The sequence below is a fragment of the Camellia sinensis genome, chromosome 7, assembly GCF_055761805.1.
Source record: "Camellia sinensis isolate YWXY chromosome 7, ASM5576180v1, whole genome shotgun sequence".
NCBI lineage: Eukaryota > Viridiplantae > Streptophyta > Magnoliopsida > Ericales > Theaceae > Camellia > Camellia sinensis.
Window position 1 is genome coordinate 136,086,236 of NC_138967.1, and position 22,410 is coordinate 136,108,645.

Here is a 22,410-nt window from a genome sequence, read left to right on the forward strand (position 1 = left end):
TTTGGTTAAAAGTCAAAAAGTCACTTTTTACCATCTTCTATTAGTAGCACCCTTATTGTTGGGCACTCAAGCAAGTGGTTCATTTATGGAAACTCTTAAATCAATATGTCTAAACTTAAATTTTCTTAGGCTAAAAGGATATTTATGTGTTCAAAACTTGCTTATCTATTTATTTGTTCAAATGTTACTTATCTATCTACTACTATTTTAAAAGTGTGAAGAATACATATGTTTTTTACTTTTTTTGTATACTGAAAATACCCTTCCAAACTTATTAAACATCACACAACAATCTACATCAACCGAACAACCAAACACTTTTTGGAATTCAAACACTTCCAAATATAAAATACCTTTAAACATCATAATATAATTATTTTTTTGATAATTCTACTACATTTGATCGAAACATTAAGGTAAAATTCACTTTCTTACAAAATAAATTTCACACATTTTATACATTAACCATGAATGATTCTTATAAATGATGTTATCTTTCTCATTATGTAGGATGCTTACTGCACAGAAAACTAGTCCCACAAACTCTTTATTCATTTTTTTTTTCTTTTTCCTTCTTTTTGGTGACATTATGTATTTAAGAACTTATTTATGGTATTTTTAAAGTTTATATATGTTATATTTTTTTCAAGATTTTGCTAAATTGTCTATGCGATATACTTACAAAATGGTGCATTGTTTAGTATACTCATCCTATTATAAAGTTTGTTTTCTATATTACAAGGACAATTACAAGTAACAAGGACTTTCAAAAACTAATTACATTATATTACATTAGAATGCATGAAAACCATGTGCAAGGTTCATACATCTCGTTAGTCAGTTCAAATGTCTCACTATCTATACACATGTCATTTATTTATGAAACTATATATTCAAATGTTTTATATTTTTATATGTATCACCTATCTATTGACCTATTTGTCCAGCTCACAGTCACTGGCGCCGAAGACTTTTCTAGTGACTTTTCAATGCATATTCTTACCACCAAAAAGAGATTAAAAAATCTTTGACTTAAATGACATATGACCCATAGGAAAACCAATCTTATTAGTTGCCAGAGTGTCAATCCATTTCCTTTTACTGAAGGCTCCATCTGTTCCACCTAAATTTTTTTATTCTTCATTGTTTGGTTGGCCAAAATGTAAGCAAAATATTTTCCAACAAATTAAAAAAAACTGACTTCCAGATTTGATTTCCATAGGTTAATTTTCCCTCGATGTTTTCAACAATGAGCTGTAGTTCAAACAAGCTGAGTTGTAGGCTTGTAATAAAGGATCAATTTATCATTATTTGCACAGTGAGCCTTGTAATTATTTTTTTCCACCTTTGTTGAATTTTTTATTAGGCTCATTACCAAACATCAAAAAAAAAAAAAAAAAAAAAAAAACACAAATACTAAAATTATTTTACATTGAAACAAATGGAACCTAAATGACATATGCCCCATAACAATACCAATTAACCCCTTATTATTTGCCACATCCATCTTGTATATTAATTTTGGCGACGTAGCAATATCTTGATTTTGGCAAGATGGCAATGAAAAGAAGTATGTAACATGTAAAATGGAACAGAGGGGGACAAGGGATCCGGAGCCCAAATTTGTGAGCTCATTGTTTAAATTACTTACAAGTGACATGGATTTGATTTGACACAATCTTATTTGGGATAGTAATTGGTATTGACATCTGAAATCCGAGCCTCATTTACCTTTAATCTGTCAACAATTGGTGAATGTATACATGTTTCTATAGATGCAACATGTATCATCTGTAATTGGATGGAAATCAAAGGAATTTTCATCAACTATAACCTGCCTCTAGAGTCTAGTAAACACTTCAAATTTTAGTTAAACCTACTAAGTCTGTGTCAAAGATAAGATTATATTGTCAACTATATTAGAGATTTACACTACTTGTTAAAGATATGAAGATCCCATGATATATTGTAGCATGGTTGTCCTAGATAAAGTTGCTTTAGAACAAAATATGATGTAGCATATGCAGTAAATGATTCATGAACTACGTTGCTCACTCATTCCTATATCTTATATGTTCTTTTTAATCTGATTTTCCCTCTGATTTAATCAAAAGCTTTGATTGAAGTCACATTGATCCTGTTAAAAAAATTGGATTTTAACAAGATTAACGCACACTGTTGCTGATAAAACACCAGTCAAATTCAACAGGTCGAGTGCATTTCAGTTTTAATTTGTCAAACTTCAGGCATTACATATAAAACTTGAAAGTAATATGCAAACGGAGGAAGAGTTAATATTTAGGAAAAAAAAGATACTATACTATTAATCGCGTGGAAAGTATCTTTCACATGAATCTTTTATTATCCGCTTGTCCCCAAAAAAAAAAAAAGTCTAGCAAGTGGAAAATCAATCTCTTAGGCTGCACGTATGATGAAAAATGTACGTCTCAAGTGTCTTATTGAGAAATAAAAGGAGGACATATCAATGTTCCTAAGCTAGCGCTTCAAGCTCCAGCATCAATGTGTGATTGATATCATTGGCTGTTGGGCCAGAAAACTGAAGTGGGCCTGCTCAAGAAATTAACAAAGAAAAAGAAAATATATATTAAAAAAAAAAAGGCAGATAGAGTCTTTTCATCCCAATCCAGAATCTTAGATAGAATTCAAAAAAAATTATAGCCAATAAGAGAATGCATTTTCTCTGTAATCATGAGATAGTTTCTGATATAAATTGCTATTGTTATCAATATAAATGTATGAAGGTTCCCGAAGGAGTTTCATTTCACATTCCCCATATGACAATTTTCCAATTTAAACTTTCCGAGTTTGCAATTGTAAATTAGACCATTGTAATTTGAGATAATCCCTCCAACTCAAAGTCATTCTAAAAACTGAGTATGACCTTCATTAAAATCATTTTTTTTTTGTTTTTCGTGTTTTCTGAAACAAAAACAATGAAAAGTTCGGAAACACCTATCATTTTCATTCTTGTGCAACTGTTTTTGAAAGATTTATAAAACAATTTAGAAGTGTTAAGTTAAAAAAAGTGTAATTTTAGAAAAAAGGTGCTGCTAACAAGTGCCTCAGTGGCAGAAGAAAAAGACAAAAAAACAGTTTACAATTCAATGCACTTTTTATTAATTTCATACAACTTTCCACTTGTTTTATAATTTTTTTTTTAACCTTTTCACCACTTCCAAAACACTTTTTACATACTTCCTAACAATCAAACAATGCTCATGGGGCACTATCCAAGAAAACAGCTTACCAAACAAGTTTTCCATATCACTATTCATTTTTTTTTTTTTTCATCAGTGACCTATAAAAAGTGGCTTTCTACCCTCAATTTTTGGCTTGATCATGAGTGCTGACGGCAGGGTTATAAAAGGATTTAAAAGCTGGAAGCCTGGAAATAATGTTAAAAAAATGTACCTGGACTGACATATCGATTCTTGATAGCCCACTCATCTCGCACCGATGCAAATTTCTTGAAAGGTGCACCTAATATAACACAAACACAACAGAAAATCCACTTTCGCTTAAGAAGGCCATACAAATTGATGTGGAAGATGCTGAGCACCGCACTGTTAGTAGTATTGCAGTGCCCAGATACAACTACAGTGGCACTGCAGAATGCTGCCCAATTCGGCAATGCAATTGATCAGGTAACGAGTAAAAAAATTGAAGTGGCATAAAACAATTCTTACCTTCAAGTTCCACCATTGCTTTCTTAATCACTGGTTTAAATTTTCCTGCCAAATTTTACCGTCCATAATGAGATTATAGAAATAATTGGATCTGTAATAAAGAAAGTTAATGATTAACAGACGAATGGGCCAACTAAGATTTTAGTAGTATACAGAAATCCTACAATTCTTGGTGTTTATTGTTATGAAAGCACAACAAAACATGTTGTAATTTATAACTTTGTCTTTTTAATGAAAGACTAAGTGATTAAAATTAATTTAGTTTTTTTTAAATTTATAATGTGCTTAATTGAAATACCCATTTCACTTTACAATAAAGAGAATGACTAAAAATTTGAAAAATAGGAGCATATTTTTACTCATCCTTTGTAATGGTGACAAAGGAGAATGGGGTATATATATACCGTGTCTTCTCTCCACATCCATCAAGGAAGTTAATGCTGTGCCACCCACTGTCCATTCTTCAACTGGAGCATTCAAATTTCCCACCTACAACCAAAATCAAGGTATTCAGATGAAGTATCAAAGCATTTCGAAGATATGATCCTCATTGCAGGTGGACGAGTTAGAAAAAAGTTTGAATGCAAATGGGATGATATTGCAACAAAAAGAACGAAAGAAAGAATTTGCAAGAAAAAAACATGATAAAAGAAAATAAAAGATAGAAACACAAACTGAGGAAATCAGTCCGGTCTTTCCAGAATGGAGGAGAGCCCCGGCAGCATAACCCAATGAATAGCAGTAATTGGAGTCAAAATTTGAAGGCAAACCACATCTACCCTCATAACTGAAAAATGAAAATTGTGTTACAAAAGAACTAAACATACAGTCCACTGTCTCTCATTTGTGAGAATCAAATCCAAGAGAGTCAAACAAAAGAAGGAAGTTTTTACCCAAAAAAGTGGGACTGCCCTTGGAAGTGATGCTTATATGCACCAGCTATCTTTCTGCTCTCCAATTCAGTTTCCACCATTTGAATAAGCATTTTTTCTGTTTCTATCCTGGCAACCTAAACATATAATTGCAATAATAAAAGATGTAAACTTAAATATACAGCACAAAATACCAATAATAAAAGACGGAAACTATCCGTTTTGAATAGCTAGAGGCAGAAAATACATTGATAAGAAGATTAGATACCTGTACATTCCCATGTGGATCTCTTTCGAGGAGTAGTTGTTCCTGAATTGCTTCGGGTAAAAAATCAAAAAGCTGCTGAGATTGGCTTCTAAGCTTTTTCTTCCAAGTACCAGCCTCATCCACAGTATCATGGGCGAGGATTTCATTAAGCTCTGCAATAAGTTGTTGCACCTGCAGATGATAAACCATGATGAAAAAGTGATTCAGTATATTTAAAGCACAACCAAAGTAATTTAAAATTAACAAGTTTTCCATCCTAAGCAAAGTTTAAAGATAAAGGTAGGATAAAAACATAAAGGTATTAGACAATTAATATGGTATTTTTGTATATACCTCAGGAATAAAATCAATAAGACCCTCTGGTATAAGTATGACACCATAATTATATCCAAGTTCTGCACGTTTGCAGATTATATCAGTGATGTAATCTGTAACATTCTTCAGTGTCTGCTTCTGGGCAGCAACCTACAGCAAAACAAAACCTTACCTATAATAGCAAAGGAGGCACTGAGGAGATTGATACTGGATCATTTATAATAGAATATTTCAGGAGTTCTCCAATCGAAGATAGACACTCTCTATAATTCACTACAAATTGTTCAAATTTCCATGGCAATGTGGTAACAAGAACACAAACTATGTTATATGGACTCTTCAAGTTTGCTAAAGTACCTGTGTTGACATGACCTAACACAGGTATGGGTACGGGGTATGGATCCAATCCTTCTCTTTTGAAACGGATACTTCTTAGTTTTTCTTTCTTTTTTTTTTTTTTTGAGAATTTTTTCTCCCAAGTAAAATCATTACCAATATATTAAAATCATAGTAAAATCATTGTATTCAATATTTTACATTGCCAATGTTTTAAAATTATAGTAAAATCATTGTATATAATATGGTATATTATAAATAGATTTTATTTTACATAAATAAAATTATTTTTTTCCAATTAGACTATGTGTCCCTGTTAAAATTGGGATCCTAAGTAGGATCGGTGAGAGGGTCTGGTGGATCGGATTGTAGGATCGGATCGAGGATCGTAAGATCCTACTTTCTATTAAAAAAAAAGGATAAAAATTAAAATTAAAATGATACATATTAAAAATAAGGTGAAAAATTATAAAATCTACGATCCTACTTGTGATCCTACCTACGATCCTATACGATCCCATACGATCCACGATCCCATGCGATCCTACACAATCCTACTTGCGATCCTGTTGTAATATCGATCCTACAACGATTTGGATTGTTTTGGCAAAGTAGGATTGTAGGATCGTACGATCCGGATCACGATTTTAACAACCATGATTCCATTATCTAATTTTTGGAAGCTTTTTGTGGTGTCCACGTATCCTAAAATTTAGAGTTTAATGTGTCCGACCCTTAGGTATACACTCGCACCCGATAACCATACCTGAGTCCATGTAACATAGACCACAAACCCCTTTGGCATCCTTCAAAAGAATCTCATTACTGGCATTACTGAACTAAAAATAGGATTATTTACACAAAGACCGCCTAAACTATTGAGAAGTACCACTTTGACCCTCTAAACTTTAAAAATGTACAAATGGACCCCTTAAACTATTGAGAAGGATCACTTCCTAAACTATAAAAACATACAAATAGACCCATTTCGTTAATGATCCAATTGTTTAGAGGGCAAAGTGATATTTCTCAGTAGTTTAGGGATCCATTTGTACACTTTTAAGTGATACTTCTCAATAGTTTAGGAGGTCTCAGTGTAAATAACCTACTAAAAATATAAGGGGACTTACGTGTAAGTCTTAATAGGTAGACTTATTGTTCGATAGGTCATGTGAGAATTAATGACATTTTTCAACAAACACTATTAAAAAAAAATCACTAATTGTTAATTCAACGACAGTTTAAAAAATTTGTCAAAAAAGGTCATTAATTATAAGTTTTAGCGACAATGTAAAAAAATCATTAAAAAAAAGTCCTTAATTTTGAACTTTCAATGGCAGTTTAAAAAATTCGTCACAGAAAAACGTCACCAATTCTAAGTTTTAGTAATAATTTATAAAAATTGTGACTAAAAAAAAAAAATGATAATTGTCAATTTTTAACAAATGTAAAAAATTGTCACAAAAAAATATTTTTAGCGACGATTTTACTAAGACTTATTTTCAATAAGATTTGATGAGAATTGAGTCCAATTATTAGGACCTATTTGTAATTTGCCCAAAAATCATAAGAAGGCCTAGAAAATTGAGGCATTGACACAAACTCGAGCAGAATGAATCTGTACTTCTTGCACTGGTATTTGAATAGATAACCGATACTAAATAAATGCATTTAAGCATATCTGCAAGATGATCTCCCAAAACTAAATACGTTACCACCAATGTAGTTCCACAAAACTAACTTCAAACTACTACAGCTAGATCACATTTAAGGACTTACAAAACAGAGGAATGTGAATTGAGTAAAGTAATTCATTGATGACAAATCTCAAATTGGAATTCATATAGCTTCTTCAGGGAAAAAAACAACAAAGAAAAAGGTATTAGGAAATGAAGTAAAGCTTTTTGAAGCTATTTTTAAAGCTTTTTACAAGACTTTTGTCCTTAAAATATGAATCAGAATTGTAAAGGGTTTGCCTCTAACTAATTATATGAAAGCAGATTAGCAGTTTACTGGCGGAATGATGTGACACTCTTTTAAAGCATTTACACAGTAATGGGTAGGTCAAATAATCTTCGACCTACAATAACCTTTTTTATTTTTTCATTTTTTTCAAGAACTTAAAGGGTCGGTAGAAAGAAGTCAAACGTTGCAGTGTTTTACCCTTTGGTACACCCAACACAATGCTTGTGAACTTGTGAAGTGCCAACAAACATCTCAGATAAGAATTACAAAAGAGTCATTAAAGATACCTCTTCACCAATGATTGTGATGTTTGGATGAGTCTGCAAAGCACACTCTAATGTTATGTGAGAAGCTGCACGGCCCATAAGTCTTACAACTGCAGAAACAGAAAATTAGGAGAACGGTCTAGAAAGATAAAAACAAAACATAAAGCATATGTTGGAAATGTAAAAAAATGCAGAGACTAAAGTTAGGAGAACAACAAAATACACTTGTGAATAAATATGGTATTGTTGCTAAATGCAATTGCTAATTACCCATGTTCCAAGAGATGAAGCCAGGAAGGTTGTTTTTTCCATAGCGTTCTAAAGAAGAGTAAGAAGAGAAGAAAACACAATCTTCTTAATTCTGTGTTAGGGTCATAGATTTGAATAGGGATTTAGAAAGAGAAAGGAAAAAGTGAGGGAAATGGAGAAAAAAAATTAGCTTATATTTCATTCACAAAACACAGCCTAAGTTTCTATCTGTCAAAGTGGAAGGACATTTGCTCCTAGACAGAAGTGGAAGGGCAAACTTGATTTTATGTAGCCAACCTCAAATAGTTGGGAGAAAAAACTATTCACTAGAGGGAAGTAGTCAAGTTAACCTTATCATTTGAAACATTTAAGAGAACACGCACGTCTTGAAGTTAGTAAGTTTCAGGTTCTTGTAGATAATAGTCACTGTCAAAGAGTCACAATGTGATGAGTTGGTCACATATCAACAAAGACGCAACTTAATGGAATGTATATGTGACTGGCTAACATTCCACAATTTATTCTTCAAAATTGAAGAAAATGAAGACTTACTAATTCTAAAACAAAAGGTAATGAAAGTGTTCAGAAAGATTAAGACACTAGAACACCCCTCCTTTCCCGCCAAGAGGAGAGAGAGAACAAAAATTTGGAAGACCAAATTACATTAAAAAAAAATAAGAAGAAGAATTAAAATGCAGAGCATAACCTTATCCAATGTGTGTTAGAGTAGAACACTTACAGTGATAATATTTTCCTGTTGAACGAGCATCTATCATGACATTTCCAATCATTTCTGCAAATATCTGCATACCAGATCACAAGCAGAACCTTATCATATACTTGATCAAATAATTAGTGATTCACTTGTATATAATTATTCAAGCCTCATAATAAATGATCTGCCAGTTATCAACAATAACATCACTGTGCTAAAGGAAAAAAAAAAGTTGCATGTATATTAAGCAGTATTTTATGATGGAATATCCATAGTCAGAATTATAACTTCAAAATACGATAATAAAAAACAAAATTAGGGGTAGAATAGCTTCAGTAAACCAATGCCTAATCAGAAATAATAAAAAACACACATGTACCATATAACCCAACCAGGTTATGGATAATAGTAATACCTTGATAGATAATTGATAATAATCTCTAAAGTGATGTGGGCAAAAAGTACGTGAGATGATCGGTAATGGACCTTTCGGAGTTGGAGCCTTCACAATGCGAAGTGACCATGGTGGTAGTGAGGCAAGCGGATAATCACAGAGCGAGGGATGTGCTCAATGAGTGGAGTATCTGCTCACGGACAGGGATGTGCTTGCAAGAAGCAGTTGGTTGTGGAGCAGGGGTCGTCCATAGCACTTAGGCCTGGGAAGGCTCACGAGCCAATGTGAAGTATTTGGGTGACCACCCGCCGAGGCAAGTCTTATGCCTTGAGGTCGTGGGGTCCCCTCCTTAGTGGTCATATCATTGGATGACCAGTCAAAGGTATTCAAATACCCACAGGTGTCAACTGCTTACATTGTCAACTCAACGAGCCTTTGTCCCAATTATTTGTGGTCTGTTACATGGTTCCGTTTCCTCCTATAAATTTTGTTGAAGTCATATCTTCAGTTAATTTTAAGGTAATCATCTCCTTTCTTATCACGCTAACCCATGTTCTCCTTGCCTTACTCTATTTCTTTACCATCTAGTATGCATATATATTTGTGCATGTAACACTGCTTTGATTCTTACTTACACATATATGTCCTTCTAATAAATAATTTATGTGTATATCTTATATTTACGTATACATATACACATATTTGCTAAGCTCTCCACATTCAATTGTGCCTTCCCAATCCAAGTTTAGGAGAATCTCAAGGCAAAACTGTCCATACGAGACATGCAGACGTAAATATACACAGCATATATTTGACCAAAAATGTTACTCCCTGATAAAATTAATGTATAGAAAAAGAGAGAAATAAATTGTATATTTATTGATTGATATATTGTGTACAATGACTCTCCTATATATTGGAGAGGAAGAGGAATACACACCTACTACCACACTAACATATTATATTACTAACCTAACACACTAACATATTATTATATATTATATTACTAACATCTCCCCTCAAACTCAAGGAGGATAGGTACAAACCAACTTGAGTTTGGAGAGAATAACAAAACGTGAAAATAAATAAAAATAGGATAGGAGACATTGTATGGTCGTGTTAGATCGTTGTAGACGAGACTGTATGGTTGTGGCAGACCGGTGTAGAAAGCATGTTGCCTCCCCGCTGCTCCTCAAACGCAGCATATGGCGGACCTCCGAATCGGAACATGACAGTGGCCTTCCGTTTTAGCTCCTTGTTTTCCGCCTTCAGTGCGCATATCTCTGCTCGCGCATTCTTATACATGCGTTGGAACAGAGCCAATTGGGCATTTAACTGCTATACCTCATTTGTCCTATTTTGAAGCCGGTGAGACAAGTTCGTAACCGCAGTCATGGTCTCCACACATGACTTCAATGTATAATGGTTGGCCTCAATATCCGATTGCGCTGCCATTATTTGCTCAACTGACAGCATCGGAAAGTTCAACGGCGCAAAAACAGGGGCGCTTGGTCTAGGGACGTTTGGTTGCAATTCAAGGGCGACAGACCCGATTATCTCTATTGTGGACTCGTTTAGGTCTGGAAAAATGGTAAGCACACTACGGGAAGAGGAGGCCATATTAGCGGCAGCACAAGCAGGGGGTTGCAGAGTTTGTCGCTTTGGTTTGCTTTCAATCTCTAAACCGGCCTCAACCTCGGTTTAAATAGACAATGCAGAGACGAAGAGGACAAAACAGGATCACGTGCATCGCGCGCCGCTCGATGCCACAGTGTCGGGCGCGACTTTTGATGTATTGGGCGCGACTTTTGAGGATGCAATTTTTGAGGGCACAACTTTTGAGGGCGCGATATATATATATATATATCTTTTGGGCAGCCTATATACACGACAATACAGTGTCTTTTACAGCGGTACAATACGACCACACAGTGTCTTCTACAACGGTCTGACACGACCACACAGTATCTTCTACAACTGTTTGACACGACCACACAGTGTCTTCTTCAGCGGTTCGACACGACCACATAGTGTTCTCTACAGCAGTTGGACACAATCACACAGTGTCTTCTACAGCAGTTCGACACGACCTCACAGTGTCTTCTACAACGGTTCGACACAAACATACAGTGTTTTCTACAACGGTTCGACACGACCTCACAGTATCTTCTACACCGGTCTGACACAAGCCATACAGTGTCTTCTAATCGCAACCAAACGCCCCTGGACCAAGCGCCCCTGTTTTTACACTGTTGAACTTTCTGATACTGTCAGTTGAGCAAATAATGACAGCGCAATCGGATATTGAGGCCAACCATTATACGTTGAAGTCATGTGTGGAGACCATGACTGCAGTCATGAACTTGTCTCATCGGCTTCAAAATAGGACAAGTGAGATACAGCAGTTAAATGCCCAATTGGCTCTGCTCCAGCGCATGTATAAGGATGCGCGAGTAGAGATATGCGCACTGAAGGCGAAAAATAAGGAGCTAAAACGGAAGGCCACTGTCATGTTCCGATTCGGAGGTCCGCCATATTCTGCGTTTGAGGAGCAGCAGGGAGGCAACGTGCTCCATGGACTGGGAAGCATGGAGGCAGGGCCGTTAAGGGACGCCTAGGACGAAGGCAAGAGGAAGAGATCAACGGCTGAGTAGAGAAAGGGAAAAGAAAAAAATCTCTCCTGTGTGCGGGTGGTTGTGTGTTTGTTTAGGTGTTTTGTTTTTTTGTTTTTTTTTTATTTTTGGTGTAGAACTGTGATCGGGGTTGATCTCGAATATGAATAAAACAAGGTGGTTGTGAATGGTGGATGTTTTTTTTTTTTTTTTAATGGAAAAACTATGTGTCAAAATAAAGTTGGGGTAATGCCCAGCAAAAGGAAATGATGTGGAAAGACAAAGGAAATGATGTGGGGAAGATGGATGTTGCAAAATAAAGATGGGGGTACATGCGGGACAGGCCCACGTGCATGTCGTGAGAATGAAAATTCAAAGGTGAGTGGAGTAGATGATTATCACTGAAAATTCAAAAATAGTGGAGTAGAGGATGGGTCTCAGCAATACCAAAAGTAGTGGAGATAGCATAATGCAATAAAGAATGTGATGATGGGTTGTGTAAGTCTTTGATGGGCTGTGGGATCAGACAGCTGCCTATACACTTCGGTTTGAAAAAAAAAATGGCGAATTTTTGAAAAACCAGAGGTAGTTTCTGAATCTGTGGACTCGTATGTTTGGGCATAATATATTATAATAGTCTTCATTGATTCTAGCCGACAAGGATGCGAGCCGAGCCCTTGCCAAGATGAGCAAGAACGAGGAAGACGTCTGTGCCTCTCTCGATGGCCTTTCGGAGAAGGAGATCGGCGTTCTCAAATTCGGGTGAATCTTCGAGGGTCTTGGATAGATTATCTGATCTGGGTGTGAATCGGTTGAAGTCCGATTTGGTTGCTTGTGCTGCTTTAAAGCAGCTCTATGATTTGGGCTACTCGCCCATGGAATTTCGTACGCATGTCCCGATGGGAGGAAGATGAAGACGCCATTTTTGGAGTAGAAGCTTGTGAGAGTAGTTCGATTTGGTTGTTGTTGGTTCCTTCTCAGTTTTGCCTTCAAATCTGTAGTTCCTACATTAGATGCGGTTGAAGCAGTTGGAACTGAATTCGAAGGAGCTACAAATGTGGACCCAAATTTGAAAAATGGGAGCCGCTGGAAATGACGGTGCTGCAGCAGAGTGGACGGACTGCTATTGGAGGCAGTGACCGTGATGGTAGATCATGGTGACGAGTTTCATTCCAAAAAAACGGAACACCTGTACCAACGGAACAGACGGCTCTGATTGATTCGACGGCGTTGTTGTTGGAGAGAGCTGATGATGACTCGGGTGACTTGGTGGTGGACTCGTGGATGATCAGAAGTCCGATCATTGCCCCGATGATCACCGTTAAAAGGATGATGAGAGAGATGACGACGGCGATGAGAAGCTTTTTGGTGGGTTTGAGTGGTGGTGGTGGTGATGATCTTCTGAGGGGTTTGAGACTTTTCCATAGCCTTTGATGAGATTGATTGTATCCATATTATTCTTCCCTCTGTGAGATTGGGTTTTCTTGGAATAGATTGGAGAGATGAGAAGGTTGAAGATTGAGATTTGAGGTGGAAAGCAGAGAGGAGAAAGAGGGTGTCGATGATGATGTTGATGAGGATGAAGGAGAGAGCGGGAAGCGAAGGTATGTGCAGAAAATTTTAGTGGGTAGCGAAGGCAGGGTGCCATCCGATTGCCCATTGGCGAGAAAGAAATGATAAAATTAATATGTAAATAAATTGTGTATTCATTGATTGATGGCAACTTACCATACTTACCTACCATATTGCATATTTATCTACCATACTTACCTACTACCACACCTACCATACTTAGCCTCTGTTTGACAAGATGGTTTTCAGATTTTTTTGACTATTTTAGTCACAAAAAACAAAATAGGCTATTTTAATCATAACAAACAAAACATCACATCCAACCTATAATCATTACATTCTTCTCTCACAAAAAAAGTCAAAAAAGCCAAAAAGCCAAAAAGTCCTTCCCAAACTAAGCTTTTTAACCCAGGCTAAAATAATCAAAAAAACCAAAAAGCCAAAAAACTAACTTACTTCCCAAACCAAGCCTTACTTACCATACTTACCTACCATACTGCATATTTACCTACCATACTTACCTACTACCACACCTACCATACTTACTTACTACCCCTACTAACATATTATATGAGGAAGTGGAATACACATTTACCATATTTACCTCCTACCACGCTAACATATTATATTACTAACCTAACGCACTAACATATTATTATATATTATATTACTAAGGGCTTGTTTGACATATATTAAAAAAATTAAAAGGTTAAAAGTCACTATTATATTTAAGTCAGATCATATTATTTAAGTCATATCACATCTCTATCACATTATTTTAAAATCAATCTATATCTAACTCATATTTTATAAAAAATCAAAAAATACACTTATTTAGAACATCTCAAACCAACCCTAACACTCCCCAATCCATAAAATCTGCTAACAAACAAGAAAATAATAAGGTTTATATGTACATATAAGCAAAAATGCAAAAACAGAAGCAAAAATAATTACCTTACATGCTGTATCAAACCCAAAACTTGTGGGAACCTCCTTGCATTTCAAGTCGCCATCGATGGTTTTTGGACATCCAATAACACGAGTTTTCAAATTATTACCCCTAAAATAATTGATAAAAACAACATTACATCCAGGTATATATATATACTAGTTGTCACTCGTGCGATGCACGGAATTTTAGAAAGTCAATAATCACAAAAAAAAATTTATTATTTAATTGTATTTCTTAATATTTTTATTTAGTTTGTGTATATAAATCTTATATCACATCATTAAAAATATTAAATATTTCACATTATTAAAATTTTTTAAAAACTATCATAAACTAAGTAAATCATAACATATATAATAACTCATTTATCTAAGAATTATTTTAGACAACCAAAAATAGAGTAACAAAGGCATATTATAATTAATCACAATAACTAATATATTAAATAAAAGTAACACTAATTTTGTTTAATCAATAATAGATATTACATTAACCATCTCATATGATATAATAAATTAAATAAAATTAATTTTAATTCCCATTATATTCAGTTAGTGGTTAAAATTTTTTTACATGCTATTTGTTTTTTTGGTTATATTGATTCCTTAAACACAAATGGTTTGGAATGATTAAAAAAAAAAAAAGAAGGTTTGGAAATGCATTAAACTTGAATTGACAAACATAAAGAATATAAATATTTAAATTATTCAAAAAAAATTAACATTTTAAATATGAGATATTTTCCATTTGCTCAAACTTTGAATCTAAATAAAAATAAAAAATAAAAAATAAATGAAAAAATTTGCGGTTTAGTTCTCAAAGGAAATGAGTTTCTAAAAATAAATTTAATCATAAGTTATTTTAACAAGATAATCAATAATAAAAAATCAACTGATGAATATATTTAAAGTATAAACCCATATCCAATAAATTTTGATGTGTTCTTCATTTTCAATCTAACATCTACACCAAAAAAAAAATTAAACACAAATAATCAATAAGTGAGAGAGTTACAAATTGATAATAGTAGCACTTTTATAAATATATAAAAAAAATCTCAATTAAATGATACATTATTAACAAAAAGAAAGAAATAAGGAAAAATACAGATTGTAAGAAAAAATTTAAAAATAAAATAATAATATCCATTTACATAAACTCACTTTCTCACAAATGTAAAAACTCATGCAAGTACACAATTCAAATGTAAAGCAAATATTTAGGATTTTTAGGCACCGAAAGGAATCAGAAATGACTCAATGTTGATTGTTTTTTTCCCAATCTTCTGTTCATAATTTCTTTTGCAGGAACTTGTTTTTATATTGAAAAGATTATGCTTAAACAATATATATATATATATATATATGGAATTCTATCATATTTAAAATTTGTATGGATAATTAATTGATGGTTTTAAAAGATAAATATTAAGCTCAACTTGAAGATAAACTTTAAAAAGATTAAGTTGAAATATATGAAAATTCTATAACAATCTAGCAAAAGATAAATATAGATCGTTAAAAAAATTATCTTCTTTTTTGGGATATTTATATCCCAATCATAATATTTTTTTATTTAAATATTTTGTTATCTTTTATTTGAATTTTCATTTTGCAGTTCAAATCTAAATAGTTATATTTTTATTTTTGTATATTTCCTCATCTCTATTTTTTTTTTGTTATTCATATATAAATAATTACCTTTTTATTTTAAAAATTATTTGACTCGTAATATTTTTTTATTTAAATTTTTTTTAATTGTTCATATATAAATAGTTAAATTTTTATTTTTAAAATTAATTGATTCGTAATATCTTTTATTTAGTTATTTTTTTATCTTTTATTTGACTCTTTTATATTATTGTGTGGTTGAAATTTGAATAGTTATCTTTTTATTTTATTTTATTTTTTTATATATTTATCTCTACCTCTTTGTTGTTCATATCTAAATATTTATCATTTTATTTAAATATATATAATCCTTTTGACTTTTGAGATTTAGATAATTGACAAATAATTAAAAATTAAGAAAAGTGGGAGGGGAGACATGAGAAGTGACACATAAGAGAGTGAATCCATAAGAATTTAATATTAAGACTTTGAAAAATTCTCATACTTCGCTACATTTAGTATAGATTCAAAATAAAAAAGGATAATATGTGATTGAAGGAGAAAAAAATATAAGTAAATCAAAACAAAGATTTAGATAGATATGTTTTTGATAGATACAGATTAACAAATCATATATTTATTTAAATTTTATTATTTAAATTTTTGTAAATCAATTATTTAATCTTTATCTTATCTATAGACCGCGAAATTAATTTTTATGAATTATTTATCAATTTTTATATGTTTATTTATCTATAAGTCATGAAATTAATTTTTTAAAATACTTGTTTTAATTTTTTTCTTTATCTCTAGGTCATGAAATAATTTTTCATAAATTATTTATGAAATTTTATATGTTTATCTTTCATTTTTTTAAATCAATTTTTTAACCTTTATCTGTAGGTCATGAAATTAATTTTTATAAATTATTTATCAGTTTTTATAAGTTCATTTATGGGAAGAAATTTTAAATTATCTATAAGTTGTGAAATTAAATTTTTTAAATTAGATATTTAATTTTTATCTTTATCTGTAGACCATGAAATTAATTTTCATAAATTATTTATCAGTTTTTATATGTTTATCTATATGAAGGAATTTTAAAATTCAAATCTTTATCCATAAACCATTAAATTAATTTTCATTTTAATTACTCAAACAAATAGAAAATGGAGGAAAATAGAAAATATGAAAGACAATCAAAGAGGGTTGCCACGTAGGAAAGAGAGAGTTTTAAAATTATGAGAATTTAATAATGAATATTTGGAGACTTTTTCCAGTACAACTACTACAAATGAAGGGCAAAAAAAGGAGTAATTTCATTTTTTTTTAAATCAATTTTTTAACCTTTATCTGTAGGTCATAAAATTAATTTTTATAAGTTATTTATCAATTTTTATAAGTTCATTTTTGGAAAGAAATTTTAAATTATCTATAAGTTGTGAAATTAATTTTTTTTAAATCAGTTATTTAATTTTTATCTTTATTTGTAGACCATGAAATTAATTTTAATAAATTATTTATTAATTTTTATATGTTTATCTATATGGAGGAATTTTGAAATTCAAATCTTTATCCATAAACCATGAAGTTAATTTTCATTTTAATTAATCAAACAAATAAAAAATAGAGGAAAATAAAAAACATGAAAAACAATCAAAGAGAGTTGCCACGTAGGAAATAGAGAGTTTTAAAGTTATGAGAATTTAATAATGAATATTTGGAAACTTTTGCCAATACAACTACATTTGGTTGAAATTTTAAATTATCTATAAGTTGTGAAATTAATTTTTTTAAATTAGTTATTTAATTTTTATCTTTATCTATAGACCATGAAATTAATTTTCATAAATTATTTATCAATTTTTATATGTTTATCTATTTGGAGAAATTTTGAAATTCAAATCTTTATCCATAAACCATAAAATTAATTTTCATTTTAATTAATCAAACAAATAGAAAATGGAGGAAAATAGAAAACATGAAAAACAATCAAATAGGATTGCCACGTAGGAAAGAGTGAGTTTTAAAATTATGAGAATTTAATAATGAATATTTGGAGACTTTTTCAAATACAACTACTACAAAATGAAGGGCAAAAAAAAAAGGAGTAATTTCATTTTTTTTAAATCAATTTTTTAACCTTTATCTGTAGGTCATAAAATTAATTTTTATAACTTATTTATCAATTTTTATAAGTACATTTTTGGAAAGAAATTTTAAATTATTTATAAGTTGTGAAATTAATTTTTTTAAATTAGTTATTTAATTTTTATCTTTATCTATAGACCATGAAATTAATTTTCATAAATTATTTATTAATTTTTATATGTTTATCTATATGGAGGAATTTTGAAATTCAAATCTTTATCCATAAACCATGAAATTAATTTTTATTTTAATTAATCAAACAAATAAAAAATGGAGGAAAATAGAAAACATGAAAAACAATCAAAGAGGGTTGCTATGTAGGAAAAGAGAGTTTTAAAATTATGAGAATTTAATAATAAATATTTGAAGACTTTTGCTAATACAATTACATTTGGTTATATATATAGTATAGATAGATAGATAGATAGATATATAAGGAGAACTATCAATAAAAAAATCTTTAGATCATTATATTTAAAACCAAATGCTCCACATTGCTCCACACAGAAGTATACTGTACCTAAAGTTCTCAGCAAGAAGGCAAGCATTTGTGTTTGAGTCATCTCCACCAATGACAACAATCCCATCTAAATCAAGCTTCTTTGCCGTCTCTTGAGCTTGCTTAAACTGAAAGTCGTGACCACATCCAAATTCAATTATTACACGTCTCTGAAGATGTAATCTAGATGAATTTGAATTATGCAAATATCAATTGAATAAAGAATCAAAATCATGAAATGACAAAATCTCATTTGAAAAAGAGCAAATTACCTGTTCAGGGGTTTCAATCTTGTCCCTACCACTACATATCATATCAAAGCCACCCTGGTAACAACATTGAAATATGAATATTGAATCCCAATGTACAAGTACACATGCACACTGAAAAATGAAGTCTGCAAAACGGATACTATAAACAACCAACTCAATAATCCAATTATGCTGTTTTTTTGTTATTCATGCCCGCATTCATGTGCATATTTGAAATGCGCATATCTGATACGCATACTCAATTAAGTCTGCAAAACGTATACTATAAACGACCAACTCAATAATCCAATTATGCTGGTTTTTGTTGTTCATGCATGCATTCATGTGCATGTTTGAAATGCGCATAACTGATACTCCTAAAAACCAAATAAAATTGGCACATGAAAATTATGTGCACTTGCGAAACATAAGACATCAAATAGATGTAAGTACTTATTCAGAGCAATAATGGAATACAGCACCTAGCCTAATATTGTTTCAGGAGCCATGTTTGTAACATAAGACATCAAATTGTTTCAAACCATGAGATCTACCAAAGCCATGTTTGTAACATAAGACATCAAATTGTTTCAAACCATGAGATCTACCAAATTGTTCAAAATTCCTAGATGCTTTGCTATATGCCTCCTTGGTACCAAAAACAATGTAAATGCAAAAACTATGAACTGATTGACAAATGGAGTATAGCACTAGCCTAATTCTGTTGAAGGATAAATGATTTGTAACATAAAATATAAAATTGTTTAAATTATTAAAACTATTAGACGTAATGACATAAATCCTTAAAAAGGGATGACATCCCTATGATGGCTTCCAGGTTGATCTAATGCACAAATTTTACAATCTTAATCTACTACACTACACTGGCTTTTATACCCGGGAATTCATCTATATACTAAATGATGCGATCGATTCAAAGCAAGCAATAAAGCTCAAAAGGCTCAACCTGATTTCTGTAAGGATAAATAAAGTCTGTTGACAACTCAACATATTTGCAATTCATGATCCCTGCTGGACCGCCCTTAAACCCATACATTGTGCTACCTTTTGCCCTAGCCTGTAAATAATCTGCATCAAACCCACAACGGATCATCATTCTCCAAAATTTGAAATTCCCAAAATTGAATTGGGAAATTCTATTCACACCCCACAGAAAATCTCAGTATACTAACACATCTCAGTACACAAAAGTCAAAGGTTTGAACATAAATTTATGAACGAAAAACAGTTGTTCGGATATAAACTATTGAAGGACGCATTTTCTGTGGTGTGCAAATAGAATTACCCAATTCAATTTGATAACTGTCTAACAAAATTCAGATAAGACCAATTCTCACCGAAAATTCCGGAAATGACATTGTGCCCGCCAGGAGCCTGTCCTCCGGAGAGCACAACACCGATCTTCAAACTCGAATCCCATCCAGACTTTGCTGAACTGCTTGGCACAATGCTTGCTGATGGCTGTCCGAATACATTTGGGAACAGTTTTGCAATCTCATCTACAATTTTACAACAATAAACAATGGATTACAAGTATGAACATAATATATGGATATATATATATATATATTTAGAGTTGGAAATGGAGAGATTGAGACCTGGATTGCCGGAGGCGGAGCTGGGGGGGCCGTCGAGGACGTCGATGGATGACTTGAGGACGGAAGGGAGAGGGAGGGCGACGTCGAGACGGCTTGCCTGGAGTTCGCTGTAGACGGAGGCGAGACGGCCTGGTGTTGCCATTATTGGTGAACACTCTGTGATTGAGAGAGAGAGAGAGAGAGAGAGAAGAAGAAGAAGAGAGTTTTTGAGAGAGAGAGAGAGAGATTTGGGGGGAGTGTTTAAAGTTTGAGATGTGTTCAAAGAAGGTAGTTGGTTCTCCGTGCGAATTGGGAGGAATCAATATTGTCAGTTGGCGGGACAATTGAAACGGTTGAGATTGATGTGCTCGTGTCTTGCAAAACAAGGGTGTTTGGTACAGCTTTTTTAAGCCAACTTATGGCTTCTGGCTTTTAAAAAGTTATTTTGGACTGTTTGGTTAAACTTATTTCAAACAGCTTCTGATTCTAACAACTTATTTTAAGTCAAAAAAGCTGATTCTGAGAAGCTGCTCACCCCTTGCTTCTGATTATCAGCTTCTGCTGTGGACATGTTAATTCACGATTATACTCTTAGATTTTTTTATTTTTTATTTTTTTAAAAATAGAAAAAGACTCAAATGGACTATTAAATATTATTATTATTTTTTATGAAAAATGTAGACAAATAGTGAATAATAAAAATTAAAAATTAATTGAAAAAGCTACTTCACAGCTTATTTAACAAACACTACTCAGTAACTTAAATCTATAATCCAACAGCTATACCAAACAGATTAACCGCTTCTGATTAAAGTCATAATCTATAATCTGTTAAGTTATAATCTATAATCTGTTTTAACAGCTACACCAAACACCACCAAAGGATTTCGTTTTTGTTTTGTTTTGTTTTTTTTTAAATATAAAGTTTTTAGTAGAAAGTGTTATATGGAGGGATTTGTAATTTTAGCCTTACAAGTCAAAAAATTATTCCAAGAGTTATTACATTATTATTTAAGGTGTTTGGTTTAAATTTTTGAATTCAATTTTTTAGAAATTGAGTTTTTTATTTTTCGTATTTTTTTGTTTTTAAGAAATATTTTTAAAATTTTAATTATTTTTTTTTTACTTTTTTAGATACACCTTACTTAAATGTATCTAAATAGTAAAATATTTGTGAACAAATATTTTAAAAAATTAATAAATACACAAAAATATAAAAAGTGTGCTGAATTTTTTTTTGTTTTTTGGGTATTTAATGAATTTTTTTTAAAAAAATTCACAAATATTATACTTTTTAAGTGCATTTATGTTAAGTGTGTCTCAACATTAAAAAAAAAATTTAAAATATTAAAAAAATCATTGAAAATAAAAAAAAATACGAAAAAAAAAGAAATTTTAAAATATTATTTTCTGAAAACTAAAATCAAACAAGCTAATTACTTTTATTTTTTACACATTTTAGTAAAAAAAAAAAACAATTAAAACAACTAATTCTTAAACCACCTTTCCAGTGGCACCACATTTTGCACAATTAAATTCACCGGCTCATGTGTTGCCACGTCATTTAAACACAAAATAGTACTTCCTCTTCATTGTTTAGGAATGAGAGGGAGATTTGTCCAGAACAAATAGGTCGAGTTAGTGTGAACTCAGAGTAAATTGCAATGATGCTAAACCAAGATGGCAAAGCACAGTGTGGCCTGAGTCAAGGTTCCGGATTAGTTGGGTTGGCCCAAGATCTAGACGTAGGACCGGGTTGGTTGTTGGACTTGGATCATGGGTCGAGCTAGGCGAGCCCTGTGTACCGTGCCAAGTGCTCCTGGAGACAGAGTTTGCCTTGATAAATTAATGGAACTTGAATAGACTGAATGTGGCGAGCTGAGATGATTGAACATTTGAGATCGACAATGATCAACTCAGCCCAAAAGACTAGTCAAGATTGGAGAACCAGGCCAGACGAGGATATGATTAGCTCGACAAGAGCTGCCACGTGGCCCAATAGGTCGACAAAAAAGGGAATCCACTGTTTGTGCGCGTCAATACCGTTTGGCCGTTTTGTCAATGTTGTTTGGTTG

General features: G+C 32.2%; 1 protein-coding gene across 1 annotated transcript; it reads right to left on the bottom strand.

The window, feature by feature from the left end:
* Positions 1 to 2,297: 2,297 nt before the first annotated feature.
* LOC114275394 (pyrophosphate--fructose 6-phosphate 1-phosphotransferase subunit beta) lies at positions 2,298 to 20,513 on the bottom strand. The gene is made up of 16 exons (XM_028217425.2): positions 20,357 to 20,513; positions 20,096 to 20,257; positions 19,705 to 19,826; positions 18,759 to 18,812; positions 18,508 to 18,614; positions 14,229 to 14,334; positions 8,718 to 8,781; positions 7,751 to 7,839; positions 5,181 to 5,312; positions 4,848 to 5,018; positions 4,601 to 4,716; positions 4,383 to 4,494; positions 4,112 to 4,196; positions 3,708 to 3,752; positions 3,433 to 3,501; positions 2,298 to 2,568 (listed from the first exon to the last, which is right to left on the bottom strand). The coding sequence occupies exons 1-16, from the start codon at positions 20,496 to 20,498 to the stop codon at positions 2,492 to 2,494; spliced, it is 1,653 nt and encodes a 550-aa protein (XP_028073226.2). The 5' UTR covers positions 20,499 to 20,513; the 3' UTR covers positions 2,298 to 2,491.
* Between the last annotated feature and the right edge of the window lie 1,897 nt (positions 20,514 to 22,410).